Source organism: Vollenhovia emeryi, unplaced genomic scaffold (assembly GCF_000949405.1).
Source record: "Vollenhovia emeryi isolate VEMERY1.0 unplaced genomic scaffold, V.emery_V1.0 DF939128.1, whole genome shotgun sequence".
NCBI classification, from domain to species: domain Eukaryota; kingdom Metazoa; phylum Arthropoda; class Insecta; order Hymenoptera; family Formicidae; genus Vollenhovia; species Vollenhovia emeryi.
In genome coordinates, this window is record NW_011967238.1 from 1,682,465 (window position 1) to 1,708,814 (window position 26,350).

Below are 26,350 nucleotides of genomic sequence, written 5' to 3' on the forward strand. Positions count from 1 at the left end.
AGCGAATGATAATAATACGACAACGGGGATTTAAGTCAAAAGCGTGAGCGTGAGAGAGCGTGTGTGTGTGTGTGTATGTGAAAGAGCGAAAGAGAGACTGAAAGAAAGGAAGAGAGAAAAAGAGAGGACAAGAATACGAGTGAGATAAGTCCTGTTTCGCCTAGTCCTTGCGAACGCTTAATTAATTAGGCGTCGCGTATATCTCGAGCGAGTGTTACGTTTAATCCGCCGGAAATCACCGAAGCCGTTCTCATGTTCCTTTTTTTTAAATGATTTTTTTCCTCGCGCTTCGACGATTTCCGGCCTCCGGGCAGGAGTCGAGATGACGATCGTGAAGCGAAAGAAAACGTCGGATTATAATGAAAGGTGCGACGAAGCTAGGAACATAAGGTTTACCGAAGTAAGTTAGGAGATAAGCTAATTAAAGTAACAGTTTATTGAAATACATTGTTGCAACTGCCATGCTGTGTGCCATTATATAACGAGTCACGTTTGTCGTAAAAAGCAAAAAGAACAAAAAAAAATGAGAGATTGAGAAGAAGAGATGAAGAGAAGAGGAGGAAGACGTTAGCGGACATACGAAGTAAAATGGTATGTCTGTGAAATTCTTGTGCGCGTTCTCGTCTGAAACTTCTTGGTTTACGCTTCGGAATCGTGGAATTACACCGTCGTCCTCGCACACGTCGCACTTAAAAATCCCTCCTGATAACGCAGTATTTTGTTATACGATTTACTATGCAATTGAGAGAATGACAATTTTGTCAAACGTCAACGCAGGATTTTGTGACCGATGCGTAACGCGAGGAGAAAATTTACGGGCCTTTTCTTAATACTTAGTCGACTTAGCTTTGAAGATATGATTTCGCGAGTAAATACAAATATCGCTCGACGGAAGGAAACGCGAGAGAGAAGCGCGTCGAGGGGATACGGGAAGGACGACGGGGTAAATACCCAGATATCGCGGACGATTTCGTTCGAGCTGGCGGAAGTTATGTGCAACCTGCTTGCGCGAATCGGCATGTGGATATTACACAAAATATAGTAATGGTATCGTGACATACCAAACACGCGCAGGCACGTGCACGGGCACTTGGCGCATGAGGACTAAAGCTCCGAAACGAAATTCATAACGAAATTCGGCGCGACGATCCGTTTCTGCAACGGCAAGGCGCAATCGCCGAGAAAAAAAGAACCTTTCATCCTGCGCAAATGCACTTGGATGCATTTGTTTCGACGGATGCGACGATTACGGAGCTTTTTTCTGTATAGATATAAAGATATATACATATATACATATATATAGCATCTGTTAATGATAATAATTCATTACGCGCGCTAAGTCGTTTCGTTACAACGTGTTACGTAGAAAATTTATCGATGTTGTTATTAACGATTGTCTTCCTTTGATAGTCCTTTGACAGTCCTGTAATTGCCGCGTCCGTCACTGTTAGTAAATTCGTAGGATGGTGCAAGATTGTTGTTTCACGTCAAATAATATAAACAGTCATAAATCTTTTTAATTCTACAGAATTTATTTCATTTTAAGATGTTCATTTTATTTGAGATATTAATAGCGCGTTTTAAAATGTATGACGCTTAAAAAATGTTATGCAATAATCAATTTCAGTCTACTGACAAATTTCAGATATTCAGAAATTTGTCAGTAGACTGAAAGATATATTAAATATTGTGATTTTTGTTTCGGATAAATTGATTTGTATGCATAAATTAGAAAAATTTATATATTTAACATACATATAGGAAATAATTATTTTATTTTCTCAACGAAAGCAAAGAATTAAAAATATAAGAACATTTGTTATTTGGTAAATTTTGATCAACGCATATGGCGATTCGTCAGCGACTAAGCAGCAACGGATCACCGACTGCCTACATTTCATGTAACGCGATGTCTTACAATAGCGAGTATAATCTACTCTCGTTAGTTGACAACCGACGGTGTGTGAGGAAACAAGGAAGGATTTAATAAGTAACCACGTAAAGACCGAGGTGACGTCGACCCATCATAGATTCAAGCACAATAAGGATAGTAGGGCCAGGCACAATAAAATTCGGCCGTCACGTTGTAGGCAGCGATCTGTTAGAGCGACAACTCGTATAAGTATCCATATAGCGAGGCTATTAAATAAACACATATTGTCTATTGTCCGACGAGTGTATTTATTGTTGACGCTGATCGTTCCCTTCTGCAAGCCTCTAAGCAATCCGATATTGAATGATAATAAATATCTCGCGGAGGAAAAGGCTCACATTTACTCTATTAACTCCCCAGTGTTTATTTCTGAAAATAGTTAGATTTTATGCCATTTATACAGAAAGTATCTGTGTAGAAATATTTTTATTTAATATCTTTTTACATGTATTTATACGTATTTATTTTTTATTCTTACATTTACTTTCTTAACATCAATTATATGAAAGTAAATCTCAGTACTTGAAGTTTGCTTCCGAAGCTTACTATTAAATAGCAATTCTTTTATTTTAACTGCGAGTACATATGAATTAATAGTAATTATTTAGCTGTTATTTAGTTAATTTGGTAGTAATATTAAGGTTACGACTTACATTACAGCATACAAGAAAGAACGACGGAGATGCGAAGAAATACGACTACTTTAGTAACAGAGGGTAACTGAATTAATGCATAAAAATTAGATTGTGTAATCAGATTACATTAAATATAACCTGGCATATAAACTGTATAAAAACCATTTATAACTATATTGATTTTGTATTTTAATATAAAGACTTTTAAAATAAATCAGCATAATATGATCGTAATTGTAAATAACAAATCAATGAAATTTATTATCAATATAAATTTAATTATGCAAAAATATGATGAAAATATTCTAACTCTATATTTAATATACCATTGAAATACTTTGAATATATATATATATATTAATGTTAATTTAATAATCACGAAAAATGTCCTATTTAAACCGTTCATAATTTAATAAAGATTGTGCAATTGGCAGATCGATCCTCGCGTGCACGATTGGAGCAACATACCAAAATATTCGCGTCCATGTGCCCCGACGAAATCCTCGACCATTATGACAATTACGAAACTAGGGAATACGACACGACATTGATGCTCGGCGATATTTCAGGTTGAAACAATCTCTCGGATTGTCACGCATCGACTTTTCTTTCGTCATTATGACAAGTCGCAAATTATAATGCGTGATTTTAATTACCGTGCAGGCTTCACAGACCTCACGGAAAAATATACAAAGACCGGCGTCGGCGGTCCCTCCAAGCTATCGGAAACTTTGAACAGCTATATCGGTGCGATGGTGCAGGAGATCCTCTCGCATGACGGTGACGTCGTGAAATTCTCCGGTGACGCGTTCATAGTGATGTGGAAGCTCCAAGAAGGGATGCTCATGCGCGATATCGCGACGGAAGCGATACAGACCGCGTGCATCATACAGAAACATTTCGGAACCTACAACACCGACGTCGGTGTAACGCTCAGAGGTTTCGTTGCATCATTAATGCAATATAGTAAAATATTGAATTCTAACGTTCTCGAGAGTCGAACGTCATCAAATTTACAAGTTAAAGATCGCAAGCATAGTTTATTTTATTTTTATAACACAATACAATTATATCATATTTTTGAAGAATATTGTACAATAGATTGCAAAGTCTTCCATTCGACGATAGCCCCACAGGTTAACTTAATAATATTTTTAATAGTAAAGCTTGCCATTGCTTCCGGAATAACGTACTTTACGTCTATTGGAGATCCAGAAACTATGTCCTATTATGTTATTACTGGAAAGCCTGTCTGGGATGTAAAGTTTGCCGAAGGATTGTGCCGGTATTAAAGCATAATATTATCTGCATTCTGACTTGTAGTCTTTGCATAGACATACGTATAAATTTCGATGTGAGACAAAATCAAAAAGAAATGAGCAAAACTGAAAATAATTTATGTAAATCTATAACTTACGTATATATTAATTCTATGTTATTAATTTACAAACTTTTATTATAAATTAGAAATGTCAATTTATTTAAAATTTTATGAACTGAAAGATATCGAAAAGATAAATTTAAAAAATGTCACTTTTATTATGATTTACCAAATGATTTATTCAAATCACATTAGGTTAACTTTAGGAAAGGAAAGAAAATTGAATACCATGTTGACACAATAAATTTTATCTAGAGGCGGTGATATTCTCGTAGCACCTAGTAGCTGGCAATGGGCGAATCCTAACGAGTATGTTTGTGAAAAGTTACCGGATGGTATACATACTCTGATTATAGCTTGCTCAGCAATGTGGCATCATTCCAGAGCTCACGATATTCATAATGGCACTGAAATCAGTACGTAATTTTAGATTAAAAAAATATAAGGTGTCTCATTTTAAGTATTAATATGCATTGCAATTGTCAGATAACAGAAACGCCGAGAATAACAGAAACTTTTTCGATTTACCGCGTGATGCAAATAATGCAAATTTAGTGAACTGGATCGGTGATACTCAGACAGAACATGATTTCGAGCAGGTCGATTATAGCTGTGAGTAAAAACGTACAATCCACATTGTGTTATTAATTTTCACATCGTCCTGAGAGTCGGCCACGAACGCGAATTACAATTGTAAATGTTTAATTTTGTAGTGAGGCCCAAAGTCATCAGGGCAGCTAAAGAGCGACTGAAGGATTCATTGAGAAGCTATATGCTCAGACCTGTTATACGATCCGTGGAAATGGACGAGCCGTTGGAACATCTTACGGAGATGAGACAAGTGGTCATACTCTTCATTAACGTCATCACAACGGTCATGGATAACAAAGGATTGATCTCGCTCGTTAGTGCAGCTTATAAGTTAGTCTGCGGGTAAGTTCAAACTTATATTTTTATCTACTGTCTTTCATCATCAAGCAATTATGTCTATAATCATATTTATTCTTTATATTAATATATTGATTTTATATACGATTGTATATTATTTAGATGCATTTATATCAATTATATAAATAGCTACATTTATTTGCTTTATTTATTCATACTAATGCAACAAGTAGCAAAAGTGAAGAGTTGTTATTATTACGATAATTAATTTAAGAAAGAAATTACCTACCATTACTTTAATCACACAATTGTCAATATTTTTTATTTCTCAAGGATAGTCTGCGAGATGCACGGATGCGTGAACAAGACGTCCCTTTTCGACAAGGATCTGATATTCCTCTGCATATTTGGACTGCGTGGGGATAAACACGTGCTGGAATCGCAAATCGGATTGAGATGCGCCAGTAAGGTGCGGCAAAGTCTCCTGGCGATGAAGAACGTAAAATCCGTGACGATCGCCGTTACCACCGGGATGACATATTGCGGTGTGATCGGCCATATCTTACGGAGGGAGTATACCGTGATAGGAATGTCGGTGAACAAGGCAGCGCGTTTGATGGTCGCGTACAATAACAAAGTAATTGGATGAAAAATAATTATTCGCTTTTTATTCATTTCCGCTTGCGAGCTGTAGATGAACTCGTTGGACGAATAAACTGTCTGTCGCGACTGTGTCGTTATTAAATTGGGAAATAAGTTATCATCATTAAGAAGTGACCGGATTATTAATCTTTCGCCGCTAAATTTTAGTTTATTTCTAATTAAAAAAGAACAAGTACTTCACTTCTATTTCATACAGCAGTAATCTTTATCTTCAAGGTGATATGCGATCGTGAGAGCTTTCTACGCTCTCGTCTCGAAGCAAGGCACTTTATACTTCAAGAGCCGCGACATTTGAAGGGAATTACAAAAGTTGGTCCTGTCTATGAGTTTCAGGAACATATAAAGTATTTAGCAAGTTTTGATTTTGTAATTTTCTGAAAATCACTGTTTATCTTCGTAAAATATTGTCTCTCACCGTTATACTAATTTATACATAGTTACAGATTTATTGCTCCTGAATTAACACGAAGGAAGTATCCTTTGCTTGGACGAGAAGCGGAAATCAAGATTTTTCGACAGATGCTGTCGAATCTAACAGCACATCTCACCATGGACGAAACAACACAGCAGTGCGAATACAATATGTTGATTATAAAGTAAGCGTCTGATTCCCATTGGAATCTTTAATTTAACATCCTTATAATTTTTTGTTATTAATTTGCAAACACAATTTTTCATACTTATCTAATCTAACTTTTATTGTTTCCTTTTGCAGAGGCGAACCGAGGATCGGCAAGACGAGACTGTTGGACGAAATCTCACAGAATATTCCTACAGGTGTATCACGCAACTATATCTCCTTGGTTATGAACGATGTTAAGGTTGACATACAAACTGCAAGATTTTTTTAACTGTAACATATTAAATTTAATCCCTTATGTCAAAGATACACAATCTACTCGCTTGTCTTTCTCTATTGCAATATTTTAATCAGAAGTCATCTGAATGCAGCACTTATTTATAATAGATTGTTAAATAATGAATAATTATCAATATTTCTTAATCGATAATTAAAAGTTAGAAAATTTTTTTAAAGCAGAGTTCAAATCGATGGTTTTCTCTTAGCATAGGTTTCTTACAGTTTGATCCATCTGATATTTTCCATGCCGCTGGGCTTCAACGTCGCCACCACCCCGAGAGACCGCGAAGAAATACTGATGTCACGATTGGAAGGTGTCTGCGAGCCGGAATTCCTTTGCGCCCTTAATCAGCTCTTTAACGTGCATTTTATGATGAGCTCGAGCTACACAGCACTATCCAGAAAACAAAAGCGCAAAATGTTGCGCAAGTTTTTGCTGAAACTGATGAAGAGCTGCTTCAGGGAGCTCTGGGTAGTGATCATCGATAATGCACAATATAGTGACGAGGATTCTATGAAACTGTTTCGTACGATAACTAACCAGAGCACAGTCTTATTCATCCTCAGTCTCGGACGCAAGCTGAACGGCGAGTATGAAATGGACCCCTCCGTTTTGGAGAAAGCGCGAGTACGAGTTGACACAAATATTTAGAGAAAGTAACTTAATTAAAGAAAGGTGATCAATAAATGCTACGATGACTTTTTCAACCGCGGATAAGGTGTTTATTTGTGTTTTCTTTTATAATTAATATTCCATAATGAAGAAATTTGTAAGAAAATATGTAAGAAATAATAAGAAATGTGTAATGGCATTACATTAAATTTATATGCAGGGTGTATCTTTTTACATTTTGCTTTTACGATACTGCAGGATGTAAATGTTTGTAAATATGTAAAGTATTTTTAACTGCTAATAGATTATCGAATTGGGTCGCATAGACAAGTGGTATCACGCAGCGCTCGCTTGTCAGATTCTTGATGCAAGTGGAATTCCTCCGGAACTCGAAAGGTTAGACACTTCAAAATGCAAATAGCTCTCGTTAATAAACAGCCAAAATATAACTTCTTTGCACCTGTACTTTTTGTGTATCTGCACTTTGGCCCATGTTCTGAATCCTTTTTTTTATCGTTAAAAGTGTTTGTAAAAGATATTTTCAGTCAATAAGAATCCTGCAAAACCAATTTTAGTGGCACTTTTAGCGATAAAAGAGGATTCGGAATATGGACCTGATTGTCTTTTTAGATTGATTCAAGAAAGAAGTTTTGGTAATCCAGGTTGGATAGAAAGTTATTTATTGAGCCTTACGCAGTCTGGTAGCCTTGTAATAGTACATATCAGCAAATTGATTGCTGAGGAAATGGGTTATGTGCTTCCTCCCATTTATATGCTGAAGAGGTTTTACAATTTTGTCTATGGTCTTAGACTCTAACTTATCCAATATCTTTATCTTCTCTTGACTATTACGTTGAAAGTGTGATTAAAATTATAAGAGAAGAAGAATTATCAGAAAAGCGAAAACATTTAAAATAAATTAAGGTTGTTTTAACATTTTTGACAAATCTTTTTTTTTATTGTAAATAATAATCTTATAAGTGTCACAATTCCTTACTCGCGACTGCACAAATGTACTAATAAAATCAATTAACAGTGATTGGCATAAAATTATTACAAACACACGATGGTCAGCACAGGTTTGCCTCTGAGGAAACGTTTCTGAATGACGGGAATAATGAAGAAGAAAGACGATCAGACAAATGGAAGATGTACAGGGCAAGTTATCGTGTAGGTTTCTCTTTCCTTTTTATTAATTATTTTCCATAATTAATAAATGATATAGAATATTTGTTTTAATTTCAGAATGGTCAAATATCTATGATGAGACCGCACGCCGTCCACAAAGCGGGAACTCCAATTTATGATGAAGAGACAATCGCCGTTTGTAAATTTACGCAAGGGTTTGTGCCAGAAGAGGGAGATACTGAAGTGACAATGGACGGTAATTAAGAGACTATTTTTGCTAATTCTAGTGACTGTAATTTTTCATTTAAATGTTAAATACATTTTATAAATTAACTTACTTTTTGTTTAGGCAGCTTAAAGTATTTTAAACTGTGATTTTGCACGATATTTCTAATCTTTTATATTGTACAATATTTTATCGTGTATTATGTCGCCAGTAATGATCTTGAAGATTTTCGACTCGTTAACACCACTAGATCAACTATTATTAAAATGCGCCTCGGTATTGGGAGAAATTATTAATAGAAGCATGCTACAATACCTCATGGAAGATAAATCTACGAGGGAAATTGGACTAGGTAAAAAGATATCTAACAGAACAGTGCAATATTCTTATAGTGGATGTTCTGCGCAATCTAAATAATTACAAAATTTCCCTGTTGCGATGAAAAACCATTCAAAACAGTTATTTATTATTACTGTAGCTGTCAAGAAACTCTTCGAGATCCGAATCTTTGGATGCGCGCGTGGTGATTTTACTATGAGTGGCAGGCCGCTGGTGTTCTACAGAAATATAAGGAAATTCAATCTTGAAGCAGAAACTGAGTGCGAATGTGTGGATCTTATGATACCAGGTATAATTAAAATGTAAAATATGAAATTTCAGCAAGCATTTAAATGTGATATATACAATAAAATTCCACGTGCCTTATTTAAAACTATTATGATGGAAGAAAATTTATTTTTAGAGGAGCTAACTGACCTGCCACGTTACGCGTCTTGCGGTCTGATGTATTTTAAAATGTCGATGTTCCGCGAAACTACTTACAGGTAGTAAATAATTTTACAATATTTGGATTAATTATATTAATAAAGCAATCAGGATACAATATTTTAAATGTTCTGCATTAAGTTCTATTGAACCTGCTTCAAATAATTAAAATTATATTATTAATATAATCAATTGTATCTTTTTACATTAACGTATGAAGATCGCTCACGGAAAATCAAAAGATGGAATTACATAGCAAGGCGTTAAAATATCTTCGGCAACATACCAAACGATGTATGACTTGCGGTGAGATACAGTTTACAAGATTGTTAGGAAAAACGCCCACGCAAGAGACTAGAAGAAGAAGATTAACTGTCGATATCACCGAAATGCATCAGATTGAAGAATCAACTTACAATTTCAAAGAAGAGACAGAAAACGGTATCATATATCTGGAATCAGTTTTTAACTTACAATCACAGTTTGAATATGAATTAATGCAATTAAGCTGTTATAGATACGCATCGATTTTTAAATAAATAAAAACTCTTGATATCATATCATTGCAATTACGTGTATACAGAAACATAAAAATTATAATAACTTTATAATAATATACTGTCATTGCAAGACACGCAGCCGGAAACAGAGAGAACGCCGATTTGTCTCAATATTTTTCGAAGTGTCAGGAAATCCACCAAGACGTTTTCCAACGTTGACTTCGCCAATTGTCAATGCCATCTTATTCTAATAACTGTCTATGCTCAGATATTGGAACATTGTCAAGGAATCGGTAAGTCAACGTAAATCAGTCGGCGAAAATGCATAACAAATATTATATATCATGGTTTCTTAAATTTATAAATCATAAAAATCACTTAATATTTTTCTGTTCTAGGGAAACAAGATATGATCGTGACAGCAATTTTGGAGTTTGTGGAAATTTGTTTAGCGAGCAATAACGTACCTCAAGCTCGCAGACTTCTGAGTGACGCTGAAGCTTTGCTTCTGCAAGTAAGCAAGGCGGACAAAACAGAATAAAAGTTGTAGTTTAAAAAGATATGTTAATCGTGATTCTTAACAATAGATGTTGGAGACCAACGAGGAGAAATCGATAGTTCTGCTTTATCTCATTGCAAACATTCAGACGTTTCAAGGTAGATGCCACTTGGAAAGCGGTTTACTTTCCGAAGCAAGCAAGAAGTTGAACGATGCAATGAGCAGTCTGGGCTACAATTTTCCGCGACGTAAATTCACAATCGACTCGAAGTTGATAATTCAACTCGAACTGCTAAGGTGGAGATTGGCCTGTCCCAAGCGTTGGAAAATCGACGATGAACTCACTACAAATTATGTCGAGCAACTAGCTAATTGCTTGGCACAAATGTTTAATGTATTTAGAGTAAGGATCGTTATTTCAAAATTTTTCTATATCGATGCTTAAATAAACTGTCCCTTGTGACAACTCGCTCAGCGTCTTATAAAATAATAAGCCTCACATTTGTAGCTCTTGTGGCTTGTTCAATTTTATGAATATTTATTTTTATGGTAAATTTTGAAACGTAATAATTGCTATTAATTATAACTCGACTTTCGAGATTTCAGGGGATGAAGAAAATGAAGAAACATGCACGGTTAGCAGCCATTTGGGGCTTAAATGCTGCGCTGGATGCATCGAATGACTTCCTCATGCTTTGTACCTCGCTTACGCACATGATGATCATCGCACACGTCTACCAAACCAAGTGCTACGCTAGATAAAATCATTTAGAACCACAAAAATTTTTCTAGTTTACTAAACAATTGATTAATAATTTCTGTGTATCAAATTTATTATGTACACCATTTGTAACATTATTGGATGTTATCTTCTTTCCATAAGAACATTTATTATAGTGTTTGATTATTTTTGAGCAGGTCAATTGTTCCTTATTTGGAAAGACACGCTCTCAATATCTGTGCGAAGAAAGGAGATTTACTCGAATTCCAAGAGCTCAAAGCCATTGCCGAGCTTTATGCGGGAGTATTTTTCTCGCGATGGTTGAGAAGCGAGATCAGCAAAGCGATTAGAATTGGTTTTATCACGATGAGAATGGCGCAAACTCTGGACTCCGTGAACCTCAAGTTGCTCATACTACCGAGACTAGTGCACCTGCTTATGATCTCGTGTCGCCATTCGGAAGTCGTGACTTTGCTGAGAGAATTAGGTGAGCTCTCCGATTAAACGGACAGGTCTTAACGATCCTATTAATGCTTCTATTAATGAATCTTATGTCGAATATGATAAACTATTCAACAAATACATAGTTTATGTTTTAATTACATGTAACAATATATTTTTAAATTGTACACGCAGAATTCGCGTCACGAAACAACTTAGATAAGTCGGGTCGTACTTGGTACTACGCCATGTGTGCTGATGCGCTACTCGACACCGGCCTCACAGTCCTCTCGTTTCAAAATTGCGACGAATATTATCTTCAAGAAGGAGAGACCATAATTAGCGTACATGATCCTGAAGCAGAAAGACGATATTTCACCTCCATGTGGTTATGGTAAATGCAAGAAGTTTTACTTTATGTGAAATTAGAATTAATGATTCCAGAAATAGAATATATTATTATTGTAGAAATAAGAAAGTTTTGGAGAGCTTTTTATTTTAATACGCGATAATTCTTATCGAAGGTGCGTCAGAATGCAGCAGTGGGAAGCTACGAAAGTTTGGAGCAATAGAAACGTGACAGCCGAAAGTATGGTGGACGAGCACAAGGTAGCAGCAACGATTACTGCACTAAAGAAAATCGAGGGATTGCTTATTTTATATGGTAATAAAGTAGATGATTATTTGACTGTTGTACAATATGCATATGTACATGTATATATACGTATATCAAATTATTATCAATATATTATGAAAGTAAAATTGCAATTTTGCAGTAAAGGAAGTTACTAACAGGAATATAAACGCATTGAACACGCTAACAGAAATCAAGTATGAATTCAAACATGTTGGGAGTATGATAAAGATTGTAAAAATTGCAGTCCCCAGGTATAAAAATTGATTACTGTTAATAATATTTCATTAATTTATATTATACATTATAATCTGTAATATGTTAAGCTAGTTCGCGCAAAATAATGTTGCACAATGTAAACAATGAAAAATAATTTTAATTATATTACAACTTTAAATTACATGGAGATAGAACATTAAGACTTCGATTTACTACCTGTTATTTAAAGATTTATTTGAACGAACCGAAATGTTCGCAGGTATATGTTGATGAAAGCTTATTATTACATGATACAGTCACGAAAAAGTGCTGCGATAAGTATGCTACGAAAGGCGAAGAAGTTAGCTATAAAAGTAGATAACAGAATGATTTATGCATGGGCAAATCATTGTCAGCAAGTACGAGAAAATTTTCTTTTTGTTGTGATTTTACACAATCTCGATATTTAATTTTTATTATATTCAGGCTTGGCTAGGTGCTATATCCACCATACACGAAGATTTATGGAAAGAAAAAACTATGAAGGTACATAACGGATGGGATGAGGTAAATGCCAACGATTCGACCATGATTCCTTTTACACTTCCATTACCGAAGTATATGTTATAAATATCTGTAATTTTAACGCATAAAAAGTACCTAATTAATAATATTTCTTGAGTTAATAAAATTTGTCCACTCTTATCTTCTTGTTAAAATAGATATACAGATCGCATTTAAGAAATTATCATATGCTTAGTTTACTATTACACAAGACAATTACAATATTTATTTCGGTCAATCTATTTACTTATATTCATTTAACAGTTTTCTAAGACTCTCGGTAGACAGTGATATGTTCTGCGTATATAAATTTTCAGATCTTTTCTTTTTCTTATCTCAAGAAATATCCTAAAAATAAATTGTAATAGTATTTCAAGACGTTTAATCGCCCTTTGTTGCAATACCGCGACGACATGTAATATAACATTAATACTGCAAGCGGGCGGTTTGGTTCTTTACCTCACCACCGTCACCCAGTTGCACCTGTTTCGTGGCTCACGGACCAAATGCGGATCGTTAAACGCAATTATACGGATCATTGTGCAATGGTGCGCGGTGCTGTGCACCATGCGGCTGTGTGCGTTTCGTTAGTGATAACTAAGCAGTTGAGAAGCGGTCACTGTTGAGTGAATGGTGATCGGTATAAACAAGCCAGTGCTACTCGGGAGAGACCTACATATCTTTCTTCTGAACCAACGTGAAGCAGAGACGTTTTACTGCTTAGACCCCATGGATCAGAAATCCAAAACCAGAGGAATAGAAAAGTTTGAAAATTTATTTCACCTGATTTATTTAAAAAATCAATATATAAATTTGAGAATACACATATAGTTTTACGGAACAATAATGATCATATTCTCCAAAACAAATTTTGTTTACAATTTTTGCGGATGATAAGTCTCTGAAAGATTTTCTCACGCTGTAGTTTCCCCCTTTTCTTGTTTCTTTTTTTTAAGTCGCAGCTAGTTCTGAAAGAAAATCGAACTGGAACAATAAAAGTTGTCATCTCTAAGTTCTACTTTTAATTTTGTTAACACATAATAAAAATATAAAATAAACACTTGAGGCCTATGTATAAATGAGCTAAAGCGCCACTGTCAGAAGAAACGTGCACCGGTTCTTTTACGTGACAAGGGAAGAAAAAGACGCACCGATCGTTTCTCTTGCTATGCGCGTCTTTCTTTTTTAATCTGACAAGGACTATCTGTTTTTTTTCTACTTCCACAAGGACTCGGTGCACTATCGCTCGCGCTCATTGATCCGCGCGAGTGCATTTATGCAGATTATTATGTGCAATTTGTGTCACATGAGAGAAATGTCGAACGAAAATATTGGCAACTGTTTATCGCATATACAAATGCAACCACTTATTCGAATTGGTCTACATCGAATATATAACACATTAAGATGACGGCATCTCGACGAAACTTAAATATTTTTATGCATAATTTCGTGTATACACAATGCTAATTAATTTGTGTATACATAATATACTAATTAATTCATTGTAAGTTATTAATATAAAAATTAAACTTACAAACTGTGTATATAAATTTGCATTTTGTTTTCATATCTTTAAGTACACGGATGTAGTTGCTTTTCTTAATGTACCGAGAAAAATTGCTGACGCGTGCTATTCATTATGCATTATCATTGTTTATAAAGCCAACGAGGAGAACATTGAGCAGTTAGAAAATTCAAAACACTGGCCTTTAGTTAATTTGCGATGCACTCCTTTATTACCTACACGTCTTATTATACACGATATAACATGCAACGCTGTTGCAAGACAGATGCTTGTTAGACGAGGCTAGTAAGTGCAGCCTACGTTTCTCTTAAATATTAACCTGGCCACCTCCGTATGACAATGAAATAGGAAACACAAATAGTCAAGAGTAACAAGCTATACTTAACTCAGCCAATTCAAGAGAACTTCACAATACAAGGATATTATGTCGTAATTATCTATTGAATCTGTTCTATCAATTTAAAAATACGAACAATAAATCTTTTTTTTTCTCAAGTAACTATAAATTTTACACGTGACTTATAAATTTGTCTTAATAAACTTACGTGCTTTCTCCCTCAGGAAAATGAAAAGGGTTTACAAAATTCGACTATGATAAGATGAAATAAACCTACTTATAGTACACTTGAATTGAAAAATTGAAGAAATATTATTCATAACAATTCATGATTAGAAGGATCGTGATAATTAATACTGTCAATATTTAGGGTATTACTCGAATATTTTAAGAATTTGACAGATAATATGCAAGTCCAATATCTGGATTCGAGTAATACCTGTAATTTTGTATAATGAATAGAATATCCTGAGTATAACGATTACAGGGATTGGTACTGATTGTTGGGCTGTTAGTATTAATAGCAATACACTGTGGGTACAAATGAGTCGCGTTGTACTGTACCTAAAACTAGAACTAAACGTAAGTGTCATTCCGCGAGGAGATTCTAGGATTGCCGAGTGTCGTACGAGGTGGGGCACCAAATGAGAAAGGACTGAGAGCTTACGCGTGCACCATTCATAGTTGTCCACGCAACACGTAATCGCTGGTCCATATAGCAGCCTCCTCATTCGACGCACCGATGTATTGGCATATGCTCGCCGTGTACATCTACGTCACAGTGGAGTTCCGTTGCGAGTGGCATCGTTTCTTCGGCATCTCCATTTTCCCCCCCTATCTCCTCCCGCGTATGTCCTCAGAGAGAAACACGTTTCTAGTCATCGACGCGATCTGTTCCAAGGGTAGCTACTTTGCGCATTCATGATCTGATCTTAATTCCATTGCGGCTAGATAAAGAGGTGTGACGCGATCAGGCCTGCAAGTCGCATTTGCGTGATCACCGATCGCCGATCTCCCGCATTGCGAGGGTGCACGCAAGGTTACAAGGTCACGGAAGTCCATTCGCTCGACGTTCGCGTGAGCTCGCGTTAGGATTGCGAGGACGTAAGCTCCTCCAGAATTCCTAAGTATTTCCTGATACACCATCTTAACGTCACCATAATATCGTGCATAATTAATCTATTTGCCGGGCTAGTTCATCAGTCGAGCTTATTTGATTACGCTTATGCGTGGGTGGAATTTAATTTCCATCAGAATGTCAACTCCCAACGTCTCTTAACTCTCTTTATTAATGTCAATAAATGTCGATGACGTAGCGTTTGGAAACATATAATGAGTCAGTTACGAAGTTTTAACGGCAGCTGTTACAAATGATTACTACGTTATTCGTAATAGTTTTCTTATCTCATACTTAATTAAAAAATGTCCACATTACATCCTTTAGATTCTCTGGATAATTATTAGATGACGGTTCACATACAGGATTTACATCATACATGCAGCACTGAGTGATGTAAAAGTAAGCATAAAATAAAATTGTTGTTTAAGTAGAGAGAAAAAAATTTTCCAAAACATTCTACTTAACATTATTAGTAGGAAATTATTAAAAAATGACAAATGTTTTAATTAAATCATTATTGTAAAAAGAAATTAGGACTATTAATTTGATTAGACAATTGCATTGCCTCACAAGACAATGCAAGATTAGATATTAATTGTAAAATATTCATTTTACTTGAAGAAATATTATCTAATTTATAATGCAAGTATAATTGTACTTTATCTCTTGTTCTTCTCTTACTTTTCTCCGTTTACAGCGTAAATATATATTTATCCCATTTTAAATAAAAAAAAGAAACGAGAATGTTAAGGGGAATAAACACCTTACTGGTATATACGCAGTTCTTGGAACTTAAATGGCTTCACAAAGTGCAACAATGTCGTGCAACTTAATTGCACCGAGCCTAAAATGCCAATGCTATGACAAAGAAAAACAAATGGAAATGTAGAGTGTGTGGATCAGAAAGATGATCTTCGTCACTAGTAATATTCTTCCTTTTTTCTCTTTCTTTATGAATGTCTGTCGCAATTTCTGTCAGGGAGTTCTCCTCTCCTTTCCAAACGAAAAATTTTTCTTCTCACAAGTATATTATAATATTGTCTGTCCATTTTGACTTTTCCTTTCTTTTTTCACCTCTTTTATTTAGATTGACCTTATAATTTTGTTCGGCTATTAAAATGTAAATTCTTTATCTTTACGTATCGGTGCAGAAATAGTATTAATTGTAAGATGAAAAAAAAGTGAAGTAAGTTACCTCTTTTGAGTTTGATTTTTAAAATATAAAAAATTTTCTAAAATAATAATATATAAGTTAAAAGTCCATAAAAAGTCACCCTCTTTGTCTTCACCTCTACTTGCCGGACGTGGCTTAATCAAAAGAGAAGCGCATTTCCCGGAGCTGTCACAGCCGCGTTTTAGTTTACCGCCACTGATCAAGTGCCGCTGCTGCTCCTCGCCTCTCACGTGTTTAATGACATGCAATTTTGCAACGTATCTTTGCCGAGTCCTTGGGCCGGGAAACTATATAAACCGAGTGTTTATAATTGGCCAGGCTAGCCGCCAGGATTTTTAACCAGGCAGGATGTCGTTCTACGCGCTCGCCCTATTCTGCGCAACCGCGTTTGTGCTCGCCGCGGCTCAGGATTTCGAGCTTCGTAAGTCCTTTGTTTAACTATCAATTCCCTTTGTCTGATTTAAGGATTGTTTCTACAACTTCAAACCTCGTTTCAACCTTGTCTGAAGCAAGGAGCAGTTAAGCAGGAAAATTTCAATTAACTTTGAGCAATATTCACGATAACAGTTTTAAATATCACCATTTAGTGTGCGGAAACGTGTGTATTTTTTGGCGTTTAAATTTCATGTGCTATATAATCCGTTTATTTCCAAGTGATCTAAAATCTATTGTGACCATTTGCTGAAGATAAATATTATTCTTTGATAATGTGATACTACATTTCCATTAAATAATTGTACCATGATCTTGGAATTACTTGTATATATGTAATTTTTATTAAAAGAAGCAAATTATATATATATATATATATATATATATATATATATATATATATATAAAATCTCAAATATTAATTTGAACTATTAATCGAATAGTTGAAGTGTTACTGTAACATACACACAATTAAATAATATATGTATACGATTCTTCAATCGAATTTCGATGAATCAGCGATATGCCATCTTACAAACAGATTATGAATTGTGGTGTCACTTTTACAATGTGCTATCGACTCTAGAATCACGCCATGAAATTGTTTATGACCTATATACTACATTTACTTATGAGTCTACGGTTAAGGTAAAAATTATAATTATATAATTATATGAATGATAAGTTACACTACACCAGCTGTATAAATAAAATAAGCAACGCAATTTACAGTGTGTTATTGATATATTAATTATGACGCACATACTACTTTCGCTTTCTTACTCTTTATCCATGGAGAACTGGTTTCAAGAAATTGTAATAACAAAATGAATCATACATTATCACAAAGTAACTCAGATTAGATAGTATGGGCGAATAAAATAATGTTTTAATAGCAGGTGTATTCGAGCGTATAAAGAAGCATCCAAAATAAAAAGAAAACTACATATAAGCGTAGGTTCGCTGCTTTCGTTTCCAAGATACGATGTAAAGTTATTTATGATCGTCACTGTAAACCAGTTTCTAGTTTTTCATAGTAAAGATAAAATTTTGATATACAAAATATAAATCAAATAACACAATAAAAAAAATTACAATCGCGCGTTTTAATAAATTATTTAAATAAAGAATATTGGGCGTATGTTACATAATTTGCGTTAACTTTTTAATAAATGATTTACCATCCTCAACACATTTATTTATGTGTAATCTTGGCAGACTTTTTGATTTTGTTAATAATCTTTCTTTATTTTTTTAAATTTGCAAATTTGCAAAATTGCATTGCATATTTTTTTATTCTAATTTTCAACCGACCTACAGTGTGACACTCGTAAATACATAATTTTGCATCTCTTGGAAAAAAACACGATAAATGTTTTTATATAAACGTTTCACTTTTCTTCTTGGTTTCTTCTATTCCTCTTCGAGATTGTTTGTTGTAATATCCCGCAATATTTTAAACACAAAATCGTTAAATTATATTTATATTTATAATTAAATGGCTAAGTAATTCTGACTGTAAGTTTGCATGCGCGTAGACTTACGTTTACGGTTGAATGGATAATAATTGCATAAGTTTAAACGGTTAATCATATACTTTTACCATTTTTTACACATTTTAACCACTAATTATGCTAATTTCAATAGCAATCTCTCTCCTTTTTGACGAAACACCAAACAAAATATGTTTTCTACGAAAATTGATATTGATCGGTGCACTTTGTGGCTGTGGTTTTACTATCGCGGAAAGGGAACGTTAACATTAACCGCAATAAATTCAAAGCGTGTAGAATTTCCCAAGTTAGTTTACGCGAGATTTTATTACAATGACTCATAATGACAAATATATTCTAATTAAATACTTAGTAGAATTAAAATTTAAATAAAATTAGCATCAAAGATAACGAATGAAAGTGAATAGTATTCAAGTAAAAGGATTAGACTTTATTACTTTTTATCGTAAATACAATAACAATTACAATAAATATTTAATTGTGATAATTATTATTAATACATTTACATACTTTTTCACAGCTGTACAAACCTGCAAACATGAGTCAGATGATTATTCATCTTGCTTGAGACTTGCGATACAAGAAGCATGGCCGAATTTCGTCCCAGGTATTAAGATTGGAGCATTGATAATACTTCTATTTGAATTAGTTAAAATTATTAAATTTTCGTTACGTTTATTATTATTTAAATATGCATAAACAAAGGGAGATATGTAATTATTTAATGTGTTTTAATATATCACGTAATTTAATCTTTCAGGTATCCCGAAACTCGATCTGCCGACCTTGGATCCGTATTTTACCGAACATGAAAGAACCGTGTACGAAACTGACCAATTACGTGCGGACATCACAGTCATGAATGTTAACACCTATGGACTTGCGAAGGCTCAATTCTTGGCTGTGAGACCGCAACATTCCGACAATTTCTTCAAATTGGAGCTTGATGTCGATATGCCGAAAATGCTTATCGAGGGTAATTACAAGGCGGAGGGATCTCTGGGAACTTTCCAACTTGGCGGCGAAGGTATGAAAATTTATTACTTTTAATACTGGCAGTATTTCTAATATACGCATGTACACACGATTGTACCATATAATACATAATACAATTTATTGAAAATAATATTAATAACATTAAAAATACACAAAGAAGACATTATATAACTTACTTTAAATAGATGCATTAATATTTAATTTTTCCTTATATGTATAATTCCGTTATGATTTGACTTTATAGAATTAATTTCTTTATTTATGTTATTGATAAACGGTGATGAAAAGTGTATCTGATTTCGACGTTGCACGTAATATATTTTTGGAATTTATTAGATTGAATAAACAGCGCGCATTAAAATACATGTTTTGTTAATGAGATTTCATGTAAAAGATATATGTATAATATGTTTGATTATCTATCTCATTAGGATTCTTCAACATTAGCATGGAGGACATTAAATCCACAATGACAATAGAAGGGCCCGTAGCTAACGATAGGTGGACAATCGAACATTTCCATCTAAATCCGGAAGTCGGAAAGATGCAGATCTGGTTCAGCGACATGTTCAACGGTAACCAGGAACTTAGTAAGTAAACAATTTCTTGAAAATATTCTTCGGCTGAGAATGCATGCATTTGCGTTGACCTGACTTTCATATTTCCATATTTCCGTGTATGATAAAAAAAATTTCTTTTTTTCGTAAGCTATAAGTTATGACAAAAGTAGACGTGAGATTTGTATTCTCTCGTTCGTTCGTGTCGTAATTGCCTATTTCACTAGCTTTAATCTACTCGTTATATTACTTCGGCAATTCCTTGCTAATTATTCGATAGGAAACTCTGATACGTATTCCATAATCCCTCGTTACATAATGCAGAGAAACTAGTTAATTTGCCTCCTTAAGCATCGACATTCTTTATGATGTGATCGTCACAGCCGTCACAAATTTTCACTTTCAGACGATGCTGCTATGAAATTCGTTAACGAATACTGGCCGACCTTGTATCGCTCAATGCTGCCGTTCCTTGCGAAGAACTGGGATCAACAGCTTACTGATCTCAGCAACCGCGTATTCTCGAAAGTGTCCTTCTCGAAAACGTTCCCTTGAAGCCCCTGAAGATGTTCCTTTCTGCTAGGGCACGTACATAGCATAGTATGATCGAGAGAGAGAGAGGAAGAGGGAGGGAAAGAAAGAGAGAGGGAGAGAGCGAAAGAGAGAAAGAGAGGGAGGGAGAGAGAGGGAGAGAGAGAGAGAGAGAGAGAGAGAGAGAGAGAGAGAGCGCGAGACCGAAAGAGCGCCGAATTTGCAATCACAATTAATTTAGATGATTACTCAAAACCGGCGTAGAAAAGCACGAACTTTCTCTTTCTGAAGTCTACGAACACACCGACGTGATAAGTTTCTCTTTTCACCACACGTACTCCTGATAGTGTTATTTAGATTTGCACGACGTCGACATGCGTGTGAATAGTGCGACAATGGCGAGTTTATTGTACAATTATGTAACGTATAAACATAGATTATTTTTATCATTGTTACTATTATTGTGTTATTGCTATTTCCACTAGTGATTGTACATGTAAAGCACAGACGTAATCAATATAAAAAATAATATAAAGAGTGCTAGATGTATAAACTTAATAATTTTTCCGAATTATTTTCAATTCTCTCGAAAGTTTTCTTTCAAATTAATTATCGTTAATCTAAACACACGCGTTTAATCAACAACGCGTTAATCGTTTATATTACGTAAAATTATTATGTACGTAATATAATAAATAAATAATAATTTATAAATGAACGGAGAAATATAAACAAAACAAACTAATTTTTATCATATATTCATATGATAAAAGGTACATTTGTTTTATTCTATCAATATACCATTAATTCCATTGTGCGCTAAAGCTATAATACCACATCTGAAACTTAACATGATAACGATTTATATATCTCTGTTTACTACAATGTAAGCAACAATTACTATCAACATATATTTCTTTTGTAGGAAAATATCAACGAGAATTATCTGTTATTAATCTTTGAACAGATTTGTATGTTCTCCTCAGAGGCAATTTATCCAATTCCTGATTGGTGGACCAAACAATTAATATTTTGTTTTCATGAATAAGCACGTAATTATAAAAATAGCATATAAATATTGTGTCACTTGCATTTAATTATCTGTATTTAAAATTGTGATGTTTATAGATAAATGATTAGATGTAATATACACTGTATTAACTTTGTCTATTAAAACAGTGACATTTTTCTAATTGCGTCATTTAATTTTGTCTTAAAGCCATTTTTGGAAAACATTTGTGTATTCCAAGTATCAAAATAAGCTCAATATGTTATTTAAAAATTAAAAGTAACTTAAATGCGCATGTTCAAATATTGTGTTTTTCTTTTATCTTTTTCTTTTAGAAAAGTGCCTGATAAGTCGCTGCTCTAATTGCTGCATTATTTAATTCTCGTGCATATTTAAAATCTATCGTTGATATCAATCACAAAGACCTAAGAATAACTAAGATGTAATATAAATGTTTCAAGGTACAAGGAACGATTCCACTGGTACATGTCGCAGCAGCTGGTTAACAATGCCAGCAAAGAGCGCCGATAATTTCTTCTTCAGTTGCGGCTCCATTAATTTTAATACTTCTTGTCCATTTTCACGAAGGAAGAGATTAATCGCTTCGGCTGTAAGAATTAAGAAGCAAAATCAAAAAAATTTAACATACTTTTCCAATGGATATGTGTGCCTCATGAATAATTATCGACTATGTTTACGCAATCTGCTTACTCAGTATTCGATTGTTCTTGAAGATCTTGCTGACTCGCATTTGCACATCCTTTACACCAAGCACGACGTCAAGGTTATCGACGTTCAAATACGTCTTTTCCTCTCGCGACTTCGTCGAGACTGTTCCTCTGACTAGTGCTCTAGCATCTCCGAAACGCGCGTGGAATGTACCGTTTCCACTCGCAGGCAAAATTATTAATATACCAGAACTATAACAAAGGATGAAATTTGAATAGAGATGCCAATCAAATGCGAAAAAAATACAAGTATTCAAATGATATGCTTTTTACAATCTGTCATGAAATAAAGTGTTTATCGCTTATAAAACAAATCAAATGTCGGATATTATGTTCTCCAAAATAGATACAATTTTTATTTCTATGCATATTATATTTGAAAATTTACTTTATACTTTATATTTAACTTGTATATTCTTCCTTCTTCTTTTAATAAACGGACAGTTACGTAATTTGCGTACCTGGAATAATGCGCGTCTAATATAAGGGCCGGCATTCGTATTATGGCTTGGAAGGGTGAGCCGATCTTAATATTCTCCACTGTATAGTTACTTGCTCCCTTTACATAAAGGTCCCGTAGTTGAATCTTATAACCGTTCGTACCACCTGTCAGGGAGAGAGTCAGTTCGTCCATCTGTTGGAATAAACAGAATATGAGAATGTTAACCGATTTACATAAATTAGGACTTTCATTTTATATATGTATCATTTTAGATCTGTATCGTTGCATAGTACAAATTATTAAGTCTGATTTTAAATTCGCCAGATTTAACAGGTGCTTTAAGAAATGCAAGAGGGGCATAAATACATAATTCTTTTTGTTGCTGTAATATATATGTGTATAAATTTAACAAACTTTGAAGTAACAAATGTGTAGCATCTATTATTAATAAAAACAAATAAATAAGAATAAGTAAAAAATGTAGGTAAATATCTACCTGCATTATAATATTATGGGTAAAACATTTTTTACTTAAGTGCTTTTTTTCTTCAGAAGAAATGTATCGATATAAATTATATTAAATATAATAACGTGGGATATTCACAATATTGTTTGCATTCAATTGTAGGTATAATTGAACTTACACGGAACGGTTCTACCGAGGGTAACTCGATTTCGGGTATTCCAACGCTCAGATAAGGTCGCAGGTGGTGCAGAGCGTCGATCAGACAAGTTATCAGCTTTGGATCGCTTTTGGAACATTGTTTCACATATTCGGCTACGAGAATATGTTATTATACATTTATCGGCTGTATATTACTTCAGCATGTACTGCTTATGTTAGTCACATATGTTCTATTGCTCCGAATGTGCAGTAATTATGTGCTCTTTGAATTACTTCTTCTTTGTGTCTTTTTACAAAGCAGGAGAAATTTGACGTTCTAGATCATATAAGTAAAAGCGTCAATGAAAGTAAAAAGTGTGTTAAACTCTAGTTGCGTTAAAAGTGAAAGTAATATCTCGTGATGAAAATGCACCTTCAAGAATAAGTATTACAAATTGGCACAGCTGCAAGAGGTTACTTATGCTAAGAGCTCTTTTTCAGATGTTTTTTCTAATGCTTTGCAAAATTAGGTCACACTAGTCAATAATTAGTGTTGCGTATATTGAATAGTTTGTCCAATTAGAGCAGCACACCTGTACATGTACACACACTGCACGTATTCAAATATCCATTACAAATAATTTTATTTTAATTTGTTTTTTATCGGAGCGCCGTATAATATTTCTTTATAATGTAAATCTACAAATAAATATTGACGGTAATTTGAAATTAGTTATATGATAGGCTTGCTAAATTGAAATAAATAAAGGCACAAGCTTGACATTTAAATGGAACTTTGATATTTGATTACAAAATGTGCATAGTAATTTCTGCGGAAACAAAGATCCGGCCTTTGCGACAGTATAATGCTATTGCGTGCAGAAAATTACACGTAATTTGAATTAGAAATTTTTCCATTATTACAGAAAAATATTTTAGCATCTGGAGGAACAATTCAATGTTGTCACAATTTTTTAAACCATAGACTGCGTCCTATTTCTCGAGTTTTTTTTTATGTCTTGTCTTCAATTAACAGTGAATTTACTTGGCGCATCTTTTTAGCATAATTGGATTTGTAAACAGTAACTAATTAAAAATTATTACACTATTTATTCATTGTAATAAAACTACTCGTTCTTGCTGATTCAAATTCAAGCATTTATGAATATTCGGCGAAAATATTAAAGGCGCTGTCGTTAAAGTCGCAGAAAATGTTTTGATTACTCACGGCTGGTGTCGGAGGAGAGAGTTGCCGTGCAGCCGACGACAAGGAGGATGGTCCATAGCCTTTTATTCATAATTTTTAAGGCAGCCGCGACGACGACGATGAAAACGAAAGTTTCGCGAAAGTTTCGATTATTGGTATCTGTAGTAGATATCCACCTTCGCGAATACCTGTTTCTGAAGTAAATTGCGAGGATTTTATCGCGAGCAGGTATCCACCGGACACAACGACGAATTCAACTGAAGACCCGAAACGCGCGATAAACGGCACTGTTAGAATAAGACTGGCTATGCAAGAGAGGGCATTGACAGGCGACAGATCGTAACTGCACTAGCGGATACTTTCACTGCTGCAACATGCATACACCTGCGCCTCTTTCGTCGTCTGCAACAGCAGACGAGTCTTATCCAAACCGTGGAGACGGCTAGACGAAAGTACCTTGCCTAGAAGATACGCTATGATGTCTGTGCTGTGTCTCCCGTGTATAAATCATTGGTCACCGCACGCTCACATGATGAGAAATTTGCAGCGGTGCTTTGATCATGACGAAAGCATATTGCATGTACAAATCGGCGTTATAGGCACAATTCTCTGTAGAGAATAAACTTACACGAGCATTGAAGAAATTGAACACATTTTGCGAATTAACCTTCGATTATAGGTTACTTCCAGAATTTGATATGTTAAACAGTAGAAGATTAGACAATGAGCTTTCCTGTGAGCTGAGATTTTTATTAGTTTTCTAGATAAATTTTAATACACTCTGATACTTTCCTGCTCAAAATATGGCAAGAAAAATCTATTTCTGTAAAAAATTATAGGTACAGTCATAGAGATAAAACGAAATCAACTTTCCAGTCTCGGCAGCAAATCTATTAAAAACAAAGTTACGTTTATGTATTATTAAAATTTATCTTAATAGAGTTTATTCAGAATATTTTTTGGTAAAATAAATATATTCAGTTGACTTTTACCGAATATCTTGAGTTGTGTAAGGAATTTTATGTTCTATCTGCTTTCAACGTTAAAAAAATTTAAACTTACTCCATTTTTATTTTAAGTCTTTCTATCTTACAATTAGCCTATTATAAGTAATATCTTTATTGAAAGTTTTGTATACAAATTTTGAATGCGAAACCTTTAATATTTTTAATTAACTTCTGCAAAAGTTATTTTTTAGAGAGGATCGCAAGAATATTGTGTTTATACATTTTTCTTTTATTCAGAATGAATAGATGGCCTAGATTCGTGGCATAAATACGCAAAGCTGCAACGATAGTGAAGTAAGACAATAATCTTATATGCAATATGTAAACAACAGATCGGCGTTGATAAAGTACAATTGTGGAAGCAACGGGGTAAAAGTATAGCGTATTCTGTATGATGTAACGAATCATTTGCATTCGACTACAATTAAGCCATTTGCATTATGCAATGCGATTTCGGTAGAATGAACATGTCTTCTGTGATTTACGTTATATTATCATAGACATTTGGAAAGTATT

At 34.3% G+C, this 26,350-nt stretch overlaps 3 protein-coding genes across 3 annotated transcripts; 2 read left to right on the forward strand and 1 right to left on the reverse strand.

Annotated features, from left to right (window-relative positions):
* The first annotated feature begins 322 nt into the window (after nucleotides 1-322).
* On the forward strand, nucleotides 323-14,136 carry LOC105568713 (adenylate cyclase type 10-like). The gene is made up of 29 exons (XM_012024582.1): nucleotides 323-400; nucleotides 2,987-3,137; nucleotides 3,232-3,853; nucleotides 4,205-4,365; nucleotides 4,436-4,561; nucleotides 4,663-4,882; nucleotides 5,171-5,474; nucleotides 5,717-5,844; nucleotides 5,944-6,096; nucleotides 6,216-6,321; nucleotides 6,571-6,987; nucleotides 7,277-7,368; nucleotides 7,603-7,755; nucleotides 8,052-8,142; nucleotides 8,218-8,356; nucleotides 8,538-8,678; nucleotides 8,805-8,954; nucleotides 9,069-9,150; nucleotides 9,312-9,532; nucleotides 9,723-9,884; nucleotides 9,990-10,105; nucleotides 10,179-10,493; nucleotides 10,697-10,836; nucleotides 11,009-11,298; nucleotides 11,448-11,646; nucleotides 11,777-11,916; nucleotides 12,029-12,140; nucleotides 12,365-12,503; nucleotides 12,571-14,136. The coding sequence occupies exons 1-29, from the start codon at nucleotides 323-325 to the stop codon at nucleotides 12,712-12,714; spliced, it is 5,292 nt and encodes a 1,763-aa protein (XP_011879972.1). The 3' UTR covers nucleotides 12,715-14,136.
* Nucleotides 14,137-17,100: 2,964 nt separating this feature from the next.
* Nucleotides 17,101-21,391, forward strand: LOC105568595 (circadian clock-controlled protein-like). The gene is made up of 5 exons (XM_012024400.1): nucleotides 17,101-17,228; nucleotides 19,274-19,360; nucleotides 19,514-19,780; nucleotides 20,181-20,339; nucleotides 20,713-21,391. Exons 1-5 carry the CDS (start codon nucleotides 17,156-17,158, stop codon nucleotides 20,859-20,861), a joined length of 735 nt encoding a protein of 244 aa, XP_011879790.1. The 5' UTR covers nucleotides 17,101-17,155; the 3' UTR covers nucleotides 20,862-21,391.
* A 191-nt stretch (nucleotides 21,392-21,582) lies between these two features.
* LOC105568596 lies at nucleotides 21,583-25,332 on the reverse strand. Its single transcript, XM_012024401.1, has 5 exons — nucleotides 24,849-25,332; nucleotides 23,661-23,794; nucleotides 23,036-23,208; nucleotides 22,558-22,766; nucleotides 21,583-22,454 (listed from the first exon to the last, which is right to left on the reverse strand). The coding sequence occupies exons 1-5, from the start codon at nucleotides 24,916-24,918 to the stop codon at nucleotides 22,303-22,305; spliced, it is 738 nt and encodes a 245-aa protein (XP_011879791.1). The 5' UTR covers nucleotides 24,919-25,332; the 3' UTR covers nucleotides 21,583-22,302.
* Nucleotides 25,333-26,350: the final 1,018 nt, after the last annotated feature.

Coding starts and splice junctions, on each gene's coding strand:
- LOC105568713 (XM_012024582.1), top strand. CDS start 323: ATGACGATCGTGAAGCGAAAGAAAACGTCGGATTATAATGAAAGGTGC. Junction 4,366..4,435: donor TCATAATGGCACTGAAATCA/GTACGTAATTTT, acceptor TGCAATTGTCAG/ATAACAGAAACGCCGAGAAT. Junction 4,562..4,662: donor CGAGCAGGTCGATTATAGCT/GTGAGTAAAAAC, acceptor TTAATTTTGTAG/TGAGGCCCAAAGTCATCAGG.
- LOC105568595 (XM_012024400.1), top strand. CDS start 17,156: ATGTCGTTCTACGCGCTCGCCCTATTCTGCGCAACCGCGTTTGTGCTC. Junction 17,229..19,273: donor GGCTCAGGATTTCGAGCTTC/GTAAGTCCTTTG, acceptor ACTTTTTCACAG/CTGTACAAACCTGCAAACAT. Junction 20,340..20,712: donor CAACGGTAACCAGGAACTTA/GTAAGTAAACAA, acceptor TTTCACTTTCAG/ACGATGCTGCTATGAAATTC.
- LOC105568596 (XM_012024401.1), bottom strand. CDS start 24,918: ATGAATAAAAGGCTATGGACCATCCTCCTTGTCGTCGGCTGCACGGCA. Junction 23,209..23,660: donor CCTCGGTAGAACCGTTCCGT/GTAAGTTCAATT, acceptor TTATTCCAACAG/ATGGACGAACTGACTCTCTC. Junction 22,455..22,557: donor CAAGAACAATCGAATACTGA/GTAAGCAGATTG, acceptor TAATTCTTACAG/CCGAAGCGATTAATCTCTTC.